The sequence below is a fragment of the Balaenoptera borealis genome (genome assembly GCF_965194805.1).
Source record: "Balaenoptera borealis genome assembly, chromosome: 13".
Taxonomy (NCBI): Eukaryota; Metazoa; Chordata; class Mammalia; order Artiodactyla; family Balaenopteridae; genus Balaenoptera; species Balaenoptera borealis.
In genome coordinates, this window is record NC_138870.1 from 1,064,281 (window position 1) to 1,086,190 (window position 21,910).

Sequence of the window (21,910 nt, forward strand, 5' to 3'; positions counted from 1 at the left end):
GGAAATATTTAAACCGTTGAGAGAAAAAACCTACTGACCTAGAATTCTGTTCCTGAGAAGTTACCCTTCAAAAATGAAGGAGAGGGTGTGGAGAACAGGGAACCCTCCTGCACTGTTGGTGGGAATGTAAATTGATACAGCCGCTGTGGAGAAGAGTATGGAGGTTCCTTAAAAAACTAAAAATAGAACTACCATACGACCCAGCAATCCCACTACTGGGCATATACCCTGAGAAAACCGTAATTCAAAAAGAGTCATGTACCAAAATGTTCACTGCAGCACTGTTTACAACAGCCAGGACATGGAAGCAACCTGTCTATCGACAGATGAATGGATAAAGAAGATGTGGCACATATATACAATGGAATATTACTCAGCCATAAAAAGAAATGAAATTGAGTTATCTGCGACGAGGTGGATGGACCTAGAGTCTGTCATACAGGGTGAAGTAAGTCAGAAAGAGAAATACCGCATGCTAACACATATATATGGAATCTAAACAAACGGTACTGATGAACCTAGGGGCAGGGCAGGAACAAAGACGCAGACATAGAGAACGGACTTGACGGGGAAGGGTAAGCTGGGACGAAGTGAGAGAGTGGCATGGACATATATACACTACCAAATGTAAAACAGCTAGCAGGAAGCAGCCGCATAGCACAGGGAGACCAGCTCAGTGCTTTGTGATCACCTACAGGGGTCGGATAGGGAGGGTGGGAGGGAGGCTTAAGAGGGAGGGGATATGGGGATATACGTATGCATATAGCTGATTCACTTTGTTGTGCAGGAGAAACTAACACAACATTGTAAAGCAGTTATACTCCAATAAAGATATTAAAAAAAGAAAAATAAAAATTAAGGCAAGACATGTGATCTTAAAAAAAAAATGTATTAAGTTGTACAAGAATATACAAAAAACCATTGAATTATACACTTCATATGGGTGAACTGTGTGGTTGTGAATTATATCTCAATAAAGTAAACTATTCACACACACACACACACACACACACACAAAGGAGAAATAAAGATTTTCTCTGACAAGCAAAAACTGAAGGAATTGCTAGTAGACATGCCTTGTAAGAAATGTTAAAAGAAGTTCTTTAGAGAAGGATAATGATATAAGTCAGAAACGCAGATCTACACAGAGAAAGGGAGGCCACTGAGGAAGAAGTAGGTGAAGGGAGAATAAAAACTTTTTTCTTATTCTTAATTGATCTTCCAGATAACAGCTGCTCAAAGTAATAACAGCAACAATGTATTCGATTATGTGTGCTTATAAAAGTGACATGAATGACAGCAATGATACAAGGGATGCTCTTACAAGGTACTCACTCACTCACAGTGCTCGTGAAGCAGTACAGTGTTACCTGAAAGTGGACTTGGATTAGCTGTAAATGTATATTGCAAACTGTAGGGCAACCACTTAAAGAGGTAAAAAGAGAAATGTAATGGACATGCCAAGAAAGGAGAGAAAATGGAAACATATAACATCCTCAATTAAAACCACAAAAGGCAGAAAAAGAGTGGGGGACAAAAACAGGAACAAAGAATAAGGGCAACAAGGAGAAAACAATGACAAATATGACAGATATTCATATAATTACATCAATAATTACTTTGGGGCTTCCCTGCTGGCGCAGTGGTTGGGAGTCCGCCTGCCAGTGCAGGGGACACGGGTTTGAGCCCTGGTCTGGGAGGATCCCACATGCTGTGGAGCAGCTAAGCCTGGGCACCACAGCTGCTGAGCCTGCGCTCTAGAGACCACGGGCCACAACTACTGAGCCCGTGTGCCACGACTGCTGGGGCCCGCGCACCTAGAGCCCGTGCTCTGCAACAAACAGAGGCCACCGCAGTGAGAGGCCCATGCACTGCAGCGAAGAGTAGACCCCGCTCGCCACAACCAGAGAAAGCCCATGTGTAGCCAAAAATAAAAATAAATAAAATAAATAATTTAAAAACAAATACAATTTAAAAAAAAAATTACTTTGAACATCAATAGTCTAAACACACCAACTACAAGAAAGACATTGTCCGACTGGATGAAAAACAAAGATCCGACTGTCTGCTGTGTCTAAGAAACTCGCTTCACGTAAAGACACAGACATGTTAAGAGTAAACTGACCACACAGACACTCATCAGAGGCAAGTGGGAGCAGCCGCCAGCCAGGCCCTCTCTAGTTGTTGCCCGCGGCCACGAGCCAGTTTACATTGCTTTTTCGTCATGGGGGAGTTTCAACTGCAGAAACGGTACATCCCACTATCAGACAAAGAGAAAGAAAAGATGACAAGAGAACTGTTCAAACCATTTAAGTACCAAAACCTAAAAGGTGCAGCTTTCATGAGTGGCAAGATCAGAGGAATGTTCACAGAAGACGTGCTCATCTGTGTTTCTGCTGTGCCACTGAGGGTCAGGACAGGCACTAAGGACCCTGGAAACAACCCACTGCTACCTGGAACAACTTGACAAGGACCTTGGCTGTGCACGTGAGCTTGATATCATCCTTAATTCTGAGAAGGCTTACTGTATTTTGGATGGGTTTCTTTTGGGAGGGGAAACATTCAAGAAAAGTGTCCCTAAAGCAAGTGAGCAGGCTGATCTGGTACAGGAGCCACGTCATGAGTGCTTCAATGTCCCCGTGGACCAAGTGACCACTCATCCTGTGCACGGAATTCACAGAGGAAACAAAGCTGATATGCTGATGAAAGAAAATATCCTCAGCTTGGTGACTGATTATCTTGTATAATAATAATAGAACATTTCAGGGACTTCCCTGGTGGCACAGTGGTTGAGAGTCTGCCTGCCAATGCAGGGGACACGGGTACGAGCCCTGCTCCGGGAAGACCCCACATGCTGTGGAGCAGCTAAGCCCATGAGCCACAACTACTGAGCCTGCGCTCTAGAGCCCGCGAGCCACAACTACTGAAGCCCGTGTGCCTAGAGGCCGTGCTCCGCAACAAGAGAAGCCACCGCAGTGAGTAGCCCACGCACTGCCATGAAGAGTAGCCCCTGCTCGCCACAACTAGAGAAAGCACGCACACAGCAACAAAGACCCAATGCAGCCAAATAAATAAATAAATAAATAAAATTTTTTTAAAAAACAAACAACATTTCAGAACCAACACCTTTACAATTGTAATTTTTTCCCCTGTTCTTATTCCTCTTTTCTGTTTTATTTTCGTTCTATATATGATCTTGATATAGCTTTTTCCTGCTCACAACTGGTTTAATTTCTTCTTGAAAAAATATGACCTATGACTGTTTTGAGTAGTATTGCATATTAAAAACACACGTATCATTTATAAACCATCTGTGATTGATATTGTAAGAGGAAAACCTAGCAATCGTTAAAATGTTTACCAAAGAAAATATAGCTGAAATGTTAGGTCGAATACTCAGTGCCATAATATAGTGTGGTTTGGTCTTCAAAGTGTTGGGGAGAAAACCCCTACAAAACTATATTTAGTTGATTATACTACAGTCTATATGAGCGAATGTGTTCTAATGTATCACATAAAAGTGTATTTGGAAATAATATAAGAAAGTAAAGTCTGTACTATTATATAATATTTAAGGTAAAACACTCACAGCTTTTAAGAAATTTGTAATGCCACATTTACTGAATCACATTTATGCTATACAACGATACCGAACAATCCCTTGAACTATCAGAAAGCTATGTCAGAAAAGGCTTTTCCCCAATATCTATTGCTCAACAGTAAGCCATCCTCTCAAAGTATTAATGAGGTTTATTTATATAGTTAAAATTCTAATATTGTTTAAGTACTAATATTTTACTATTTATTGTTTTATAATCTAGTAAGTCTTCGTTTAGATACTTAATGCTTTGTTAACTATGGTTTTATATTTCTGAGTATTTAAACCTTTAATTTGATCATTGTTGTGTATACTTTTAATGAAACATGGGGAACTTCCCTGGTGGTCCAGTGGGTAAGACTCTGTGCTCCCAATGCAGGCGGCCCAGGCTCGATCCCTGGTTGGGGAACTAGATTCTGTATGCATGCCACAACTAAGAAGTACGCGTGCCACAACTAAGATCCCACATGCCACAAGATCGTAAATAAATAAATAAATAAATAAATATTTAATGAAACATGGAACATATTTTATTATAAAGGGGAAAGTACCAAATACTTCACTGTTTATATCTAGAGAGTTTAAAGCCTGAGATAAGAAAGCTATCATTAAACAACAAATTCAAGACATGCTCAAACTGGTTTACCACTGAAAGAAGACCTGTGAAAATATGTTAGGCAGGTATGCAGATCGGTTGTCTCCATCCTTACCATTCTCACTGTACATCACATCTGAAGCACCCGGACGGGTCATCAAATGAGAAATTTACCATTATACACTGACAGCACTGGAAACACTGGTCTTCACATTTCCATTCCCCTCTCTCCCTCTCCCAGCCCTGCAGCATGTTATTCACCTGGTTTTAATGCTACATAAACATTCACTGTCTCATGCCTATTTGCTTTGGATGCTGCGTGCCGAGCTGTAACAAGATGTTGTTTCTTTTGTTATCTGTATACAGCTGCTTGCTTTAAATTAGTAGATTCTCAGATAGCTTTCCCTGCATGTCTAAAATACAAATCCTGCATGTTAAAGGAAAGAAGGAAAGGAAGAAAGGAAGGGAGGGACAGGGAGTAGCTACATTAATTTCACACAGAGCAGATTTCAGAGCAAGGAAACTTATCAGGGATGAAGAGGGGTGTTACATAATGATAGACGGGTTAAACCCCCAAGAAGATGTAATAGTCTTTGATATGTACACACCTAACCAAAGAGCTGCAAGAGGAACAGATGAATCCACCAAGACAACTGGAGACTTCAGCACCCTCCATCAGAAATGGACAGATCCAGGGGCTTCCCGGGTGGCGCAGTGGTTGAGAATCTGCCGGCCAATGCAGGGGACACGGGTTCGAGCCCTGGTCTGGGAGGATCCCACATGCCGCGGAGTGGCTGGGCCCGTGAGCCACAATTGCTGATCCTGCGCGTCTGGAGCCTGTGCTCCGCAAGAAGAGAGGCCGCGATAGTGAGAGGCCCACGCGCCGCGATGAAGAGTGGCCCCCGCTTGCCGCAACTGGAGAAAAGCCCTCGCACAGAAACGAAGACCCAACACAGCCATAAATAAATAAATAAACCCAAAGTTTAAAAAAAAAAAGAAATGGACAGATCCAGCAGGCGGGCAATCAGCGGGATACAACGGACACCTATAGACTATTTCCAACCAACCACAGCAGGATACACCTTCTTCCCAAGCTCATATGGAATATTCACCTAGACCAAATTCTGGGACATGAAACATACCTTAACAAATTTAAAAGAACAGAATCATACTATGTCTGCTCTCAAACCACAATGGGATACAACTAGAAATCAGTAACAGAAAGATAGCTAGAAAATCCTCAAGTACTTGGAGATTAAACAATATATTTCTAAATAACACATGGGTCGAAGAATAAATCTCAAGAGAAATTTAAAAAATCTTTAGAAGTAAATTAAAAAAAAAATTATTAAAATTTGTGTGAGACAGTGAAAGCCGTGCTTAAGTGGAAAGTTACAGCATTGAATGCATATATTAGAAAAGAAGAAAGATCGAAAATCAATCATCTAAGCCTCCACCTTAGGAAACTAGAAAAAGCAGAGTAAATTAAATCCAAAGTAAGCAAAGATAATAATAAAAAGAGAGGAGAAATCAATGAAATTGAAAATAGGAAATCAATAGAGAAAACCAACAAAACCAAAAACTGGTTCTTTGAGAAAATAAATAAAATTAATAAGCCTCGGGACTTCCCTGGTGGTGCAGTGGTTAAGCATCCGCCTGCCAATGCAGGGGACACGGGTTCAAGCCCTGGTCCAGGAAGATCCCAGATGCCGCAGAGCAACTAAGCCCGTGCACCACAACTACTGAGCCTGCGCTCTAGAGCCTGTGAGCCACAACTACTGAACCCGCAAGCCACAACTATTGAAACCTGCGTGCCTAGAGCCCATGCTCCGCAACAAGAGAAGCTACCACAATAAGAAGTACGTGCACCACAACGAAGAGTAGCCCCTGCTCGCCACAACTAGAGAAAGCCCACACGTGGCAATGAAGACCCAACACAGCCAAAGATAAAAATAAAATAAAATTAAATTAAAAAGGAACTACAGACCCACACATTGCATAGACTTAAAGACAGGATATTTTTGAAACATTTGGAAATTTGAATGCTAACAGGATACTTGATGATATGAAGAAATTATTTTTAATTTTTTTGTGATGTGACAATGGTATTGTGATTTAAAATTAAAAAAGAACCTTTATTTTTCAGAGATCCATAGTGAAATCTTCACAGATAAAATTATAGGATGTCTGGATTTTGCTTCAAAATACTACTGTATTAAAAGGGGAAGTGATTAGGATGTGAATAAAGCATAACTGGCAGTAAATTAATGATTGCTAGGACTAAGTGACGGGGGTTCATTACTCTCTCGTGTCTAATTTTATATACAAACTTCTCCAAAAGAAAACTTTTTAAAAAAGTAAGTAGTGTAAGAGAATTAAAAAAATTAAAATCCACTGTACCTTCCTCCAAAAAAAGAAAATATGAATAGCTCTATGCCAACAAATCTGAAAATTTAGGGATAATATTCTAGAAAGATTATCAAAAGTTGACAAGAAAAAACAGAAACCTTCCCTCAAAGAAAATACCAGGTGGTTTTGAAGGAATGTTATAGGAAGCAAGGCACAGATGATCTGAGTCTCATACAAACTGTTCCAGAGTACAGAAAAGGAGGAACCATTCTTCCCAACTCTAAATTCTTTTATGAAGCTAGCACACCCTTAAAACTGAAACCAAACAAGAAAAAGTACAGGCCAACCTCACTCATTGGGACTGATACAACTAAATGGTGGAACGATGAAAGGAAATTTAACTCACATTAACATCAGGAAAGACAAGGATGGATTCTAATACCATTTCTGTTAATATGGTGCTGACTAGTGCAATACATTCTTTTAAAAAGATAGACTCATCAAGGAAAAGAAATTGACATTATTCACACATGGTGTGATTTTCTATGTAGAAAACCCAAAGGAGCCCAGAGATAATCAGGATAATAAGATAGTTGGACAAATCTGCTGGATATGAAGTCAATGTGGAAAAGCCAACTTGACAAAGGAGCCATAGTTATGCATGACATTAACACTAGGGGAAACTGGGTGAAGGGCATGTGGGGATGCTTTATCTTTGTAACTTTCTTGTAAATCTAAAATTATTCCTGGGCTTCCCTGGTGGCGCAGTGGTTGAGAGTCTGCCTGCCAATGCAGGGGACACGGGTTCGAGCCCTGGTCTGGGAAGATCCCATGTGCCGCGGAGCAGCTGGGCCCGTGAGCCACAATTACTGAGCCTGCGCGTCTGGAGCCTGTGCTCCGCAACAAGAGAGGCTGCAATAGTGAGAGGCCCGCGCACCGCGATGAAGAGTGGCCCCCGCTTGCCACAACTAGAGAAAGCCCTCGCACAGAAACGAAGACTCAACACAGCCATAAGTAAATAAATAAATACTTAAAAAAAAAAAAGTAAAGTCTATAAAAAAAAAATTAAAAAAAAATAATTCCTAAATAATCTTATTTTAATAAATAATTTTTAAAATTAATAAGTCTGACAATATTAAGTGTTGGGGAGAAGGTACAACAACAAAAATTCTCATATTTATAAAGAAAAACTCTTATAAGCTGCTGACAGAGGGCAAGCTGGAAACCACTGTGGAAAACACTTTGGCATCATCTTGTAAATTAGAACATGTCTATACTCTTGGAACCAGAAATTCTACTCCCAAGTAAATACCCAGAGAAACTCCTGCACATATGGATGAGACTCTTTCCAACAGCAAAAAGGGAGAAATGTCTACTGGCAAGCCTGTAGATAAATAAACTACAGATAAATTGTGACATATTTACACACGGAAACCAAACGCCCATCAGCACATCAACTTGGATCATGTGTTCTCAAAGGGGATGAAGTCGAGGGTTAAAACTGGTTTGGGGAGATGTGAGCAATCTTAGATATTACAAAGGCCTGTGGCCCTCCAAAAGGCCCCAGTTCATAAATAGACTTATATCTGTGCTTTTAAAATTTCACATGGGGAGGAGGGAGATGATAAGGATAAAAATGTCTAAAGAGGAACCTTAGGGGGGTGATAATGAAAAAAAAGTTGAGAAACAATGACCTAGGTGAATCTTAAGAATACAACACTGAATGAAAACAGCAAGTTACAGAAGAATACATATGACACTATTTACATAAAGTTCCAAACATACAAAATAATATACTGTCTAGGGATATATACATATTAAAACCATAATTCAGAATAGAAGTTGTCCTTGTGAAGTAGGTAGGAACATGTGGATATCTAGGAGGGGTATATAAGGAGACTCAAAAGTGTTGGATGTGTTCTTTTCTTCGACTGGGAGAGTAAATACATAGGTGTTCATTTATTATTCCTCACCTCTAAAGTGTAAGTATATAAAAGTTATTATATATTTATTATATATTTTTTCTCAGTATATATTATTATATACTTTTATATACTAAGTACACAGAAGTTATTTATATACTTTTTGCTAGTATGAAATGTTTCATAATTATAACCACTTAAAAATACCACACATGGGGACTTCCCTGGTGGCACAGTGGTGAAGACTCCACGCTCCCAATGCAGGGGGCCCGGGTTCTATCGCTAGTCAGGGAACTAGATCCCACATGCATGCTGCAACTAAGAGTTCACATGCCACAACTTAGGAGCCCGCATGCCGCAACTAAGGAGCCCATGTGCCGCAACTAAGGAGCCCACCTGCCGCAACTAAGACCCAGTGCAACCTAATAAATAAATAAATAAAATTTTTTTAAAAAAACCATATGTGAATTTAGGAGTAAAATCTTAGTTTAACTTAAACTGCATGAATAGTCTTTCCATTGATCACCATCCAATCACAATATTAAATAACACTGAACAATAATGTTAATGATATTTAACCTATGCTTTTGAAAACAACTATGACGGGCTTAATTTTTTTTTTTTCTTTTAAGAAGATTAAAAAAAACAAAAAAAAATTGAAAGTGCATACCCAGCCACCTTGCTGAATGATGTACTCGGCGGCATGGTCCTCCAGGAAAGTCACACCAAACTCCAGCAATGCACTCAAAGGTTCTTGACCACGTCTTGTCAACTCCAAAAGCATTTGCCGTAGCAAAATCAGAGGCACCAAAACCTTTAAGGCAAAGATGAGAGAGTAAAAAACAAACTGAAATTCTTACAGTTCATTTTATATGTTCAACTGCTAGAAAATACACTCCAGTGCATCATTATGGAACTCCATTTTTATCATAATAAAGGAAATAAAATAGTGACCCCTACTAGAATTTTTGAGAATAATACATGTATGTTTTCTACCACAGGGTGGTAGAAATAATATTATATGAAAACAACTGGGCCTGTGTGTGTGTGTGTGCGCGCGCGCGTGTGCGTGTGCAACAACATATGTATAGGAAATTCACTAAAGCATTATTTATAATAGCAAAAGACCGGAAACGACCCAACAGACCAAATTGTGGTCATTCAGTAAAATATCAAGTAGTTGTTAAAAAAGAATAAGATTGTCCACTGCCCAATTACCAAGATTTACTTTCAGTGAAAAAAGATAAAGGAGAGTATGTACAATAATGATACCATTATTATTAACATTATTGTTAACAGAACAAAACATCTACACACACGTTTGTATAACCCTATAGTATTTTTGAAAAATACCTAAGAAACTGGTGATAGTGGTAGCCTAAAAAGAGGAAAACTAGGTAAGTGGTGACAAGGGTGGGAAGTATTTTCAAGTGTATGTGTTCTGTACTTTGTGCATTTTGTACCATGTGCTTTTATTCTATTTGAAAACAAGAACTTTCAAAATTATGAGCTATCTTATACAAGTCATCAAAAACCAGAAGTGTTATTATCACTCCTAATAACCTTATGGCTCAATATTTTAAAATCATAAAAATTTATTTCGGAGACTAACTAGAGTCCCTTTCCTTCCAAAAAAACCCCCTGCATACTGAAAAGAACTAAGTACTTTCAGTTAACTATCTGCATGCAATCTCTTCTGTCTAAAACATCAAGAGGTCTCCACACAACTGGGAAGGACCGTGAAAGGAAATGAAACCAATTCCAGTTTCCTGTCACTGACCCGCCAAGGTCATAGCTGAGGGATTACAACACATTTCTGCAGAAGAGGACAAACAGAAAAGACAATGAGTTTATATCCTTACTAATATTCTTTGGGGTTTTTTTTTTAAGTAAAAGCAGCCCTGAAGGAATGTCTATCAAAGTCTGAAAGAAAAATGCAAAAAACACACATCTTCACTTTTTGGTATTCTAAAAGAACTCCAGCCCAAAATGCAGTAAAAACCCCTTCTTAGCACCAATGGAGGGGTATAGGGCTATAAAGAAGACTGTGTTAGGCTTTTTCTACAATCAGAAACCTGTATCACTTTTGAAAACAGAAATGAACACGGCTGTTCATCCAGCCTAGTATTCTGTCTCAGCTGGAGCAGGAGAGGAGCTTCTGAACCAGCCCTGCAGACTCACATCACACCAACTCCAAAGGCCTGGGATGTTCCATACCTCAAAACATTCTCATTTCCCATAATAATCTACGAACATGCATATTTTAAAGTTATTCATGTTTAAGCTCTATTACCTCTTAAAAAATGAGTTGCAAATATTTCATACTTGCTATATAAAAATACTCTTATTTGTTCCAAATTTACCTCTTTCATGTATCAAATGTAGTTGCCCCCACTTTACTATGTAATAATCTAGAGATAAATCTGTAATCCTCTTTCACTACTGTCTTTAGTCCTTAACCATATTCCCTCTCATTCACTATACTTTTTACGCTGAAATCTACTAATTTTTTAGTCTGTTCTTTACATAGCAATTCCTCCACTGCTTGTATCATTTAAGTTATCCTTTCCTGGATCTTCTCCATCCCAATTACATCTTTCTTGAAATGCAGTGAGTGCAGAAACTTCCTTTTTCAAGACTAACATCTTCTATTTGATTGACAACACTCTTGGTTATACATGTCCTGTGTGCTTCACCTATGTGACACACTATCTTCAAGGACGCACTACACTTTATAATTTAGATTGTCTTTATGTACTCATACCCACTTGCCCTCTAATTGCTATGATCACACACAAAGCTTCATGAGTATTTCTACAACTGACCTCCATCAATTCTGCATTTTATATCATGTGTACACCTGATATATATATATTTTTAAACAACACTTTTGAAATAAACTTTTATTTATTTATTTATTTATGGCTGTGTTGGGTCTTCGTTTCTGTGCGAGGGCTTTCCCTAGTTGCGGCAAGCGGGGGCCACTCTTCATCACGGTGCGTGGGCCTCTCACTATCGCGGCCTCTCTTCTTGCGGAGCACAGGCTCCAGACGCGCAGGCTCAGTAATTGTGGCTCACGGGCCTAGTTGCTCCGCGGCATGTGGGATCTTCCCAGACCAGGGCTCGAACCCGTGTCCCCTGCATTGGCAGGCAGATTCTCAACCACTGTGCCACCAGGGAAGCCCCCACCTGATATTTTTTGTACTTCACTTCCCACAGTATTAAAATAATGTTAAAATAAAACTGGATCCCCAAGTATCCATTCCTAAAAGGTACCACTATTTCTATCTCTAGCACTAAAAAGCAACCAAGCAATCTTACATTTTGAATTCTTTTCTGTAAGTCATTTCCTTACTGGGTAACAGTAATCGCACAACTCATGTAAGTTATTTGTTTGTTCAATAACTTCTGCAGTAGATGCTAAGGTGCTTCTGACCATCAGAAAAGGTTATCTCCACTCTCTGTCTCCCCATATACACCACGTGGTGTCTTCCTCCAATAGGTTATATGCACTTAGCTAACAGTGTTATCCTTCTACTAAAGAACATATGAGCTTGCCTGGTGCAGAAATGACATATACCAATTTATAGCTCCAAGAATCCCTTCCAGGAAAATACTGTGATGATAATTTTTGGTCCATGAATCTACTCTTTAACCCTTCTATGTCTCAGCAATTCTAGTAAATGTCACACCCCACAAATTTTATCTAAACCTAATCCATTGATTAGGTTTGAATGCCTCTGAAATATCTGCTTCAAAATAAAATTTAAGAGACAACCAGACATTATGTGTCACTCAGTGTGATGCCACAGGAAATAGAGAACACCACCACTGACACGGTCTTGCCACAAAGATTAAACCTGAATATGATCAGGCCTCTAGAGCAACCTACCAATGGAAAGGAGATGGATACAGTCAGCCCTTGAACAGCATGGGTCTGAACTGGAGGAACCACGGATACTGAGGGCTAACTATAAGTGATACACTGAGTTTTCCCAACAGTAAATACTACAGTACTACCCCATCCGCAGTTTGGTGAATCCGCAGATGCAGAACTGCATGTATGGAGGGACTGAGGACAGGGGGGCCAACTTTAAGTTATATGAAGATTTGCGGCTGGAGGGAGGGTCGGTGCCCCTAACCCCCGCATTGTTCAAGGGTCAGCTGTGCATGTTAGCTGGCATCTCAGTGATGCAGTCAATAAAATCCAGAGGGTAGAAAATTTAACAGAACAAATAATCTGTAAGGAATTAGAGAAAAAAAAAAAAAACCCCAAGAGGAAGAGTAAGTCTGCAAATTAAGAGACTTAGGTCACATATTATGTGATCACATGTATATGAAATGCCCGGAACAAGCAAATTCATAGAGACAGAGTCAAGCCATATGGCCAGGGGCTGGAAGGAATAGGAAATGGGGAGTGACCACTCTAAGGTACGGGGTTTCTTTTGGGGAAGATAAAAATGGTCTGGAATTAGACAGTGGAGATGGCTGCACAACTCTGTGATTGTACTAAAAACCATTAAACTGTATATTTCAGAAGGGTAAATTTTATGGTATATGAATTATATTTCAAAAAACTTCTTAAAGACAAGAGACATATCAACCAAATACAATGCATGAGCCTTGTCTGGATCTCGATTCAAACAAATCAGCTTAGGAAAATACCTTTGTGAAACAACTGGGAAAATTTGAATACTGAATAGACTATGTCCTGATATTAGAATGACTGTTGATATCTGAGGTGTAATCATGGTATTCTCAGTTGTTAAAAAAGGGATATAATTATCCTTGGAAATACATAGTAATGCATTTATAAGGTGTGCTTCAAGGTAATCTAGGGGGAGAGTGTGGGGAACAGATGAAACAAGACCAGACACATACTGAAAGCCGCCGAGGCTGAGTGACGGACACGGGTTTGTTAAATTATTCGCTCTGCTTTGTGCACGCCTGACATTTTAATAATGAAAGATTTTAAAAGATGAGTGACGTAATATGCCAGTAAAACTTAACCAAGGCAAACAGTTCACTCCTCTTTGCTACCGTGTCTCTAAAGTCGGTTTATTACATGTGAGCACTGTGCCCTAACACTCTAGCCTTTCCCTTTGATGGCCATTCTCCTCTTTTTCTATAAGCAGGTAAGTTCATAGGAAAACCAATTCCCATGAGGAAAAATAAAAGAAAATTAAAGAATAACCTACAATTCTGAGATAACTACTATGGATTATTTAATGTTTTGGCACACATTCCAATTATTTTTCTTGGCATATACATACTATATAGCCTACATTTATACATGTACTTAAAAAAATCATTCTATTAATATGGGTTTTGTGACAGCTTTATTCCTCCACTTCTTTTGATCTATTTAAAAAGCATTATACCAAGATGCTTTTAAAATCCCTATACAGATGAAATGACATTCAGTTTGGAAACTTGGCATGCTTTGTGGACATTTTTTTCATTTGAGTCTTATGTACTTACCAGATAGCCATATTCATATAATGATGCTATATCAGAATTTTGCAAACATTCATGCAAAATATAAAATGCAAAATATGGGCTAATTGCTTAAATTAGCCAATCTGATTTTGACTGGGGTGGAAAGAGGCATTTCAGTTTCCTATCATAATAAGCCAGGTTCTTTTTAGCCCTGAAGGACTTAGGAGAGTCATACTGGATTCATCAGAGCAAGTCATATTCTAACTGGCATGCTTCATTTACATGAGGTATTCAAGCCACAACCTTGGCAAGATGAGGGACTAAAATGAAGCAGGGAATGGGAAAAAAGGGTGGGTGAAGAGGGAGAGTGAAGACTGGGGTTTACTCCACTTTTTTAGGATAAGCATAGGATGGCGGGGGGGAAGGCAGGGAGACATACGAGAGTTGATTGTGACAGTCCTAGACAAGGGTGACAGGAGAAGAACATAAAATAGGGGGAGAAGGCTAGTCATATTAGGTATCTAAATATTTGTTGTTTGACATACTAAGAAAGCTCATTTTTATTTATAAGAGAGGTTTGTTTTTTTCCACGAAAGCGAATGAAACAGTCAGATATTTTAACAAATTTTTTACAGCTAAGTAACATACTAAAACTCCATAATAGTGACTATTTGGTAACAAGGTTACATGTGTTAAATCTAACATAATAGCCACTGTTTACAGAGTGCTTACTATGGGGCCAGACACTGCACTAAAATAAGCACTGAACAACACATTATGTCACTCAGTTCTAATAAAACTTCTGAAGTTAGTAGTATCATCTCCACTTCACATATGTGAAAATTAAGACTTCAAGTGCTTAATTCACCTGTCCAAAGATATGCATCTAGTCAGTGGCAAAGCTGATACTGAAACAAGTCCGATTACAGGCCTATGATGCTAATGATTATGCTATAATGCCTCCAAAGCCTGTATTAAGGTGAGTAAAAATAATATACATCAATTAGGTACATAAGGTCACACAGTCTGGCTCATAGTAGTGACAATTCTGAGTAGAGGTGGCTATTTATAAAAATAACTGTACAGCACTTTCTCATCCCTAGCACCACATCACTAAGGGCCAGACTTCCTCCTCAGTGAGCTGGACCACCCCATACTGCCTCCCCCCTGAGACTCGGCCTCGTCGTCAAGGTGATAAGTGGATAATACAGCCTGAGACAACGGACCAGCAGCATGGTACAGTGGAAGAACACTGAAGCTGGAATCCAAAGATCTCAGCTCCAGTGCTGGTTCCAAAATTTACTAGTCAAGGGGTCGGAAGCAAGTACTTTAACTTTTTTTTTTCCTGATTAATCACCTGATTAATCAAGGGGTCTGAAGCAAGTACTTTAACTGTTTTTTTTCCTGATTAATCACCTGACCTAACTAACTAGCTAACTAAACGACAAAACGGAAGTTAATAAAATTCATTCTGCCATCTCCGAGGGATGGCCGTAATGCTCAGATGGTAAACTATCAGCACAACTGGGGCTACCCCTGTAAGAACCACAAGAAGCTGTGCCCCCAAAACATACTCACCTGTGAACAAATGACCACCTGGAGAGAAATGTCACATCTAAGGCAGAGAAATGAAGCGATCATGGGAAATTCAGGACACACGGGAAGGCAGATGGCACAACTATGGAACATGTGGTTCTGTGCCAGCCTTAATCAGAAACACTGCATAACACAGCTGGATTTATGCATTAAACAACAAGCTCTAACAGTTTTCTCTTATACGATGCTAACAATCCCTCCTGTACTTTATCACTAACACACTAAAATCTTGTAAGAGAAAAGATAACTTGGTTTATACCTTATTCCAGCCGCTGGCATGAACTGTGGTCTCCAGTGTACATTCCCGATATGCCTGATATGTCAATGGCCTGTAGAGATTTTTTTTAAAAGTCTGTGTCACAAAGAAGGAAAATTCTAAATTTCCAGATGAATAAACATACAGTCACTACTTTGCTGTTGAACTTTTTGCTAAAGTAACACAGATTTTTCAACATATAGTTTTCTATGAGACATGGCTTTTAACATTTGGTATGCATTTTTCTTTAAGCATTCTCTACAGGCTGAGATTTATGCTACCAGCTTGGGAAAGCAGTTTACAACATAGGAAGAGAAAAATATATAATAACAAATTTTTTACAATTGCTTGAAACTTATCCAACAAGGCTTCTACGTTGCAGATAAATATAAACACTTGGGTTATTAATACAGAATCAATAATAACAAATAACAAAAATTATCTCATTAATAAAATTGAAAGAACAAGTTAAACTTTTTAAAGGCAAAAAATGTAAAATATTTAAAAATTAAAGAGACATTGTCACTGGAAGACCTTTCAAACTGGGGACATAAGAAGTTGGAATAAGCAAGGTCAATAAATGAGCTCTATTTTTAACCTGGAGTCTCGTGACACCCAACCCTGGGGTGAGGCTCTCCTTCTGATTATTCCCGTGACACAGACATGCGTTTCTGAGGGGATGTGAGTGCTGCGTTCTCAGCGTGGGCCCGTGTGCAAATTAACACCAACGACAAAGGCACTCCACAGCAACTTACACATGAAGGCACCAAGGCTCTTGGATAACAGATTTAGTGAAGATTTACCTACCCACCCCCCCCCCGCCTTTTGTTGGCAAAGAATTAACATATATGTAAAAAAGGAGAGGAGCCTTGCTTTTATAGGATTTTAAAATCCATTCCAAAGGCATTTTCTGCTCTGACCACCCTGGTCTGTGATCTTGTCAGCCTATGAATATTTAAGATTGATAACAGGTACACTTACTGGTAGCCTATTGCTATGTTTTATATTTTTATACATTTGTGTTTTATATTCTATTGCATACTAGGAAACTGAAGCTCAGAAAAGCTAAGAGACTGTCCCAGATCCACAGGGCTGCAAGCAGCAACAGAGGAGTAGGAATTCACACCCAGTTAGTGCTGGCTCCAAAGGACACGCCGCTGCTCCTATTCCGAGTCCGGATTTTGAAATGGGCCACGACACACTGATGCCCCACGTAGCTAACGAGCATCTGGACCAGGGTAATGAGGTCCAATAATCCTCATTATTATTGAGGAGCACACCAGACTGCAGAGACTTGCTAAGAAGAAAGAACCTACGACAACTCACCAATGATTTTTATAATAAATACATGTTCCAACTATAATATTTTTAACACACTGAATTAAATAAAATATATTTAAAATCTGTACTTAATCTTTTTATGTGGCTGCTAGAAAATTTTAAATTACATACATGTGACCTGCATTTTATCTGTTGGACAGCGTGTGGCTCTAGATGTTTCAGAAAACAGTTCTGATGACAAACGTATCGTTCTTTTCTGTAAGTCAATATAACGTAGCAGCACAGTGACACTGAAGGAGTTAAGATACGAGGGATGACCGTCTTAATAAGATGTTATGTGCGACCTTCCTGCTATCGCACTGCCATTAAAGTAAGCGTAGGACTGTCTGAAGACCCGGGCGACACAGCAGGTGGTTGTAACACAGGCCTGAAGCGGACGCGCTGCCGTCTAACCTGCCTATTGCTCCCTGCAGCTCTGCTTGCGTGCGTCAGTCCCTTCACGTCCTTTCCTGAACTGCCTGCTGCGCTGTGCGCCACGCGAGTCCTGACGGGGAGTCTATCAGGCTGAAGTACTTTAGCATCCTTCAGAATGAAACATGATTTGAAACATTATACGTACACACATATATGCACATAAAAGATCCAGCAGATTAAAACACTCAAAGGAAATCTTAAACGTAGGAAAATAAGTAGTTAAAAAATTAGCCCTATCTAATGAGCTACTTGAATTCAGCAAAGAAGAAAGAGGAGGGGAAAAACTTTTCTTTCTTTCTTTCTTTCTTTTTTTTGGGGCTGCACTATGCAGCTCACAGAATCTTAGATCCCCTGACCAGGGATCGAACCTGTGCCCTTGGCAGTGAAATGGCGAAGTCCTAACCACTGGACTGCCACGGAATTCCAGGGGAAAAACTTTTCAGATTGCTGGTGCTTGGCTGTATGAAGAGTTCAGGATTAGTTTCCCTACTTTAACAAAACTGTTTGGGGGAATAAGTGGTATTTTCCACCTTAAAAGATACTGCCATCAACCTGTACAATACTTCTAGTTCATCATCAGTTATTTTCAGGATATTAATAATTTTTGAAGTTGTTAAGCTTTTGGGGAAAACAAAACAAATATTCATCCAAGACTGTATTTTTTAAAATATAATTTACTATGCAGTGAAAAGATCAATTTGTCCTGTAGATCATGAAAAGGACTCCAAATACATATACTATAATACTGTTCTTCACATACATTGTACATATATAAAACTATAATGCTGTTCTTCGGAGAGCTCATAATATCCCAGTAAAGTTGAAATGAACAGAGAAGCTATGATAGAGTGAAATGACTTGACGCAAATAGTCTGCATCAAAGCTGGAGACCATTTTTTGCCTTATGCTTCTCAGTTACTTTACTCCCAGTCCCAACCGCTTTTACAAGTTCTTTATGTTTGTATTGGCCAAACAGTAGGCTCCTTCAAATCTAAGATGAAAGCTCAATATACAAACTACATGCAAGTATGGCTGCTCTGGCTTAAGAAGAGTGCAGCGGGCCTAACCACCTCCCTCACCTCCTCACAACACTCTGAAAGCCACTGCTGTGCCTCCAAATTTCCTGTCTCAGTTTTACTTCCCCACACCCAGAATCTTCTGTCCACATTTATTTTTAAACTTTCTATGTATAAAGTTACGAAAATCCAAATATGACTTTCATTTCACTGTTTCTTATGTATAGCTGGGATTTTTACATTTGCTTATGTCACCAAAATATGCGGAAACAAACTGAATCATCCTTAAACCCAAATTGCTGTCTTCTAACAAACGGTAACCTAAAAGCTTTGCCTTTGTGAAAGTAAGGGATTACTTTACTACAACAGTAATTTGGCATCTGAATGTTGGCCCCTTGAGTGAAGGAACAGTCTTCACCTTGTTTTAGTCATCAATCTTCATTAAACCAAACATTTTTTTCAATTCATACCAATCTGTTAATGATTCTCATCAAAGAATTAAGGGAAACAAATTTTTAAGATTTACAATAAATGACTTGGTTCTACTTAATATACTTTCACGATGAGCTTCTTGCCTTTGGCTTTAATAGCCAGCATGACAGCTAGGAAAGAAGTTCCCACAGTAGGAATGTGGCAGCAGTTCCACAGGTAGGTGTGCAACCCGAAAGTGTACCAACATCCGGGACGCCCCAAATACAGACACAATGTCAATCCTGCAGTACAATGAATAAAACCCCAGTCATTCCACTTACGCTGGTCACGAGGGAGTGCTGGTGAAAAGTGGTCAGCACAAGTGAAACAGCTTGTGTTTACAACTGGTGAAAGCATTTGTTGAAACCTGACAGCCCAACAAGTAAACACAAACGGTCAAATTCATGCTGGAACAGTTAAATCACTGCTCAAAACGCAAACAGAGATGATTTGGGAAAGCAAAAAAAGAAAAAGTGAAGACAAGTAAGTGAGAAAAGAAGTGACACTGTTCACCTAAAACGGAGGCTTAAGCGCGCAGAGGCCGTGGGGACTCACCGGCTGAGGAGCGTCTGCAAGGCCCCGAGCAGAGGCGCCCTCAGCTCCTGCGACGCCTTCTCCCCGAGGTGAGCCAAGCAGTCCTCTACGGAGCTGTCGGGGTTTGCGGGGCTGAACACGGGCGAAGTGTGGCGGTCAAAGCCTGTGCTGGCAAAGGCTGAAGATGACAGAAGGAAAACCCAAGTTAACGAGCAGTGTCAGAAGCTGTGCTGTAAAAGCTCAGGGGGTTAAGATGCCAACCACTGGGAACTAGCTAATAGTTAGTTATAAGCCACTTAAAAATGTCAGATAATCGTTACGGGATATTAATGTTTCCTTTGAAAGGCCCTAAATTTAGAGGTTTTTTTTTTTTTTTAAGGAAAGATTTTTATGAAAAATCTTAGTTTCAAGAAAAGAAAAAGGCTAAACTGACATGGCAAAATACACAAACCAATTTTGTATATTACCGCAGACCCATTCAGTCAAAGAATGATAAATGAGAGCAACTCCCAGCTCTATCACCCCTCTCTTAAGATTTGTTTTTACCTTTACAAATGCGGCTCTTCTTAAACCAGATTCTAATCAGTTATTCCACCTTAGAGGACCTCATGACTTTCATTCCCTTTTAGAGTGAACTTCCCAACTCACAATCACGCACATGAATATATTTTAAAAGTGTACAAGCTGCCCACTCACACAGCCAGCTTCTCCTCTGCTTCCTCACTCCGTTACACAGACACAGCCCTGCTCTAACTGCAGGAAGGAGAGGCCAGATCATCCCTGGTCCAGGGTACAAATGGGATGCAGGGCATAGACTCCCAGGAAAGCAGGTGGCTTGTACCCACTCCCAAGGGTTATCAATAACCTCCATAAAGCATTTATTGCATTAATCCAAAGCTTGCTCCTAGAAGGCTGCAAATTTCACTAGAGTTAAGTATGTATTTCTTCAAGAAAGATATACATGGCTACAAAGTTCACAGACGCTGCACGGTCTGAGCAAGCCTGAGAACGCCCACTCTGATGCCAAGTCTTGGGGAATACAGGTTCAGTGAGGAAGTGCATATAAGCCTTCATTGCCATTTTCTTTTCTGCCTTTTGCCCATTTTGCCATGCAGTACTGTTATCAGAAATGGACAAGAATTAAAACAGAATTATAACATTAATCAGTTAAAAATGTCAGTAAAGGAAAATAAAAGAGAACATTAACATTAGGTTTCTGGATTTTTGTAAATTTCTATTCATATTTTTTCTTTACTAACAGGGAGCTGATTTATAAACATGATTTCTATTTTTTCTTGTTAAAAATTACTGGGCAGAGAATTCCTTGGCAGTCCAGTGGTTAGGACTTGGCACTTTCACTGCCATGGGCCCGGGTTTGATCCCTGGTCGGGAACTAAGATCCAGCAAGCCGTGTGGCATGGCCAAAAAAAAAAAAGAAAACAAAGAAAACAAAAAACCAAACAAATAAAAATAAAAAAATAAAAATTACTGGGCAATACACATCTACACAAAAACTTGTACGTGAATATTCATAGCATCATTATACATAATAGCCAAAAAGTGGAAACAACCTAAATATCCATCAACTGATGAATGGATAAACAAAATGTGCTGTATCTACACAGTGGGATATTATTCCTCATACAATGGGATGAAGTACTGATCTGTGCTACCACGTGGATGACCCTTGAAAATACTATGCTAAGTGAAAAAGCCAGTCACAAAACACCACCCAGTGTATGATTCCATTTACGTGAAGACCCATAATAGGCAAATGCATGGAGACAGAAAGCAGATGGATTGGGGATGGAGACAGGGGGCTGGTGGGACTAGAAGTGGGAAGTTACTGTCAACGTATATAGTGTTTCTTTTGGCGGTGTTAAAAATGTTATCACTGCCACCACCATCTATAGCACATGAAAAATGAAAGCAGCACGCTTACATTTCTCCCTTTAGTGTTATTAATATAAAGATATCAATCACACTGAACGGAAAGTAGTACCTTAACATGACTGTTCAGTGCATTACTTAACACCAGAAAAGGTTCCATCTAATCTGTTGGGTATAGTTTAGAAACTTATAAACAGATTCCCCCAGGAAAGAAAGAGGTACTTTCTAGTTTCACCCCTATAATCCTAGACCCATGAAGCTGTGTAATGTTGTGAACACTCCACTGTAAAAAAAAAAAAAAAAAAAAGAAAGAAACCATACCAAACAGAACCCACTAATTAACCAGGAAAATAAGGATAAAGAGACCTTCAGAAATTTCTTTGTCCAGGGATTTTAGCTCTTCTTCAATTTCAGTTTTAACTTTTAATAAAACTTCTTGATCCAGAGATTGTGAAGCTATATCCTGTTGAACCCCTGAAACCAATAAGA

The 21,910-nt window shown here is 39.4% G+C and overlaps 1 protein-coding gene across 5 annotated transcripts in view; it reads right to left on the reverse strand.

Annotated features, from left to right (window-relative positions):
* BCL2L13 (BCL2 like 13) overlaps nucleotides 1-21,910 on the reverse strand; it is a 68,383-nt gene that overhangs the window by 8,005 nt on the left and 38,468 nt on the right. Inside the window, exons 3-6 of one of the 5 annotated variants that reach the window (XM_082350505.1) lie at nucleotides 21,788-21,895; nucleotides 19,553-19,709; nucleotides 15,759-15,828; nucleotides 9,135-9,278 (exon numbers count right to left, since the gene is read on the reverse strand). In XM_082350505.1, the coding sequence (XP_082206631.1) occupies nucleotides 9,135-9,278; nucleotides 15,759-15,828; nucleotides 19,553-19,709; nucleotides 21,788-21,895 (479 nt within the window). Of the gene's footprint in view, nucleotides 1-9,134; nucleotides 9,279-15,598; nucleotides 15,623-15,758; nucleotides 15,852-19,552; nucleotides 19,710-21,787; nucleotides 21,896-21,910 lie in introns of those variants that run through there. The other 4 variants (XR_014233355.1, XM_082350507.1, XR_014233354.1 and 1 more) reach the window with 4 other exon arrangements.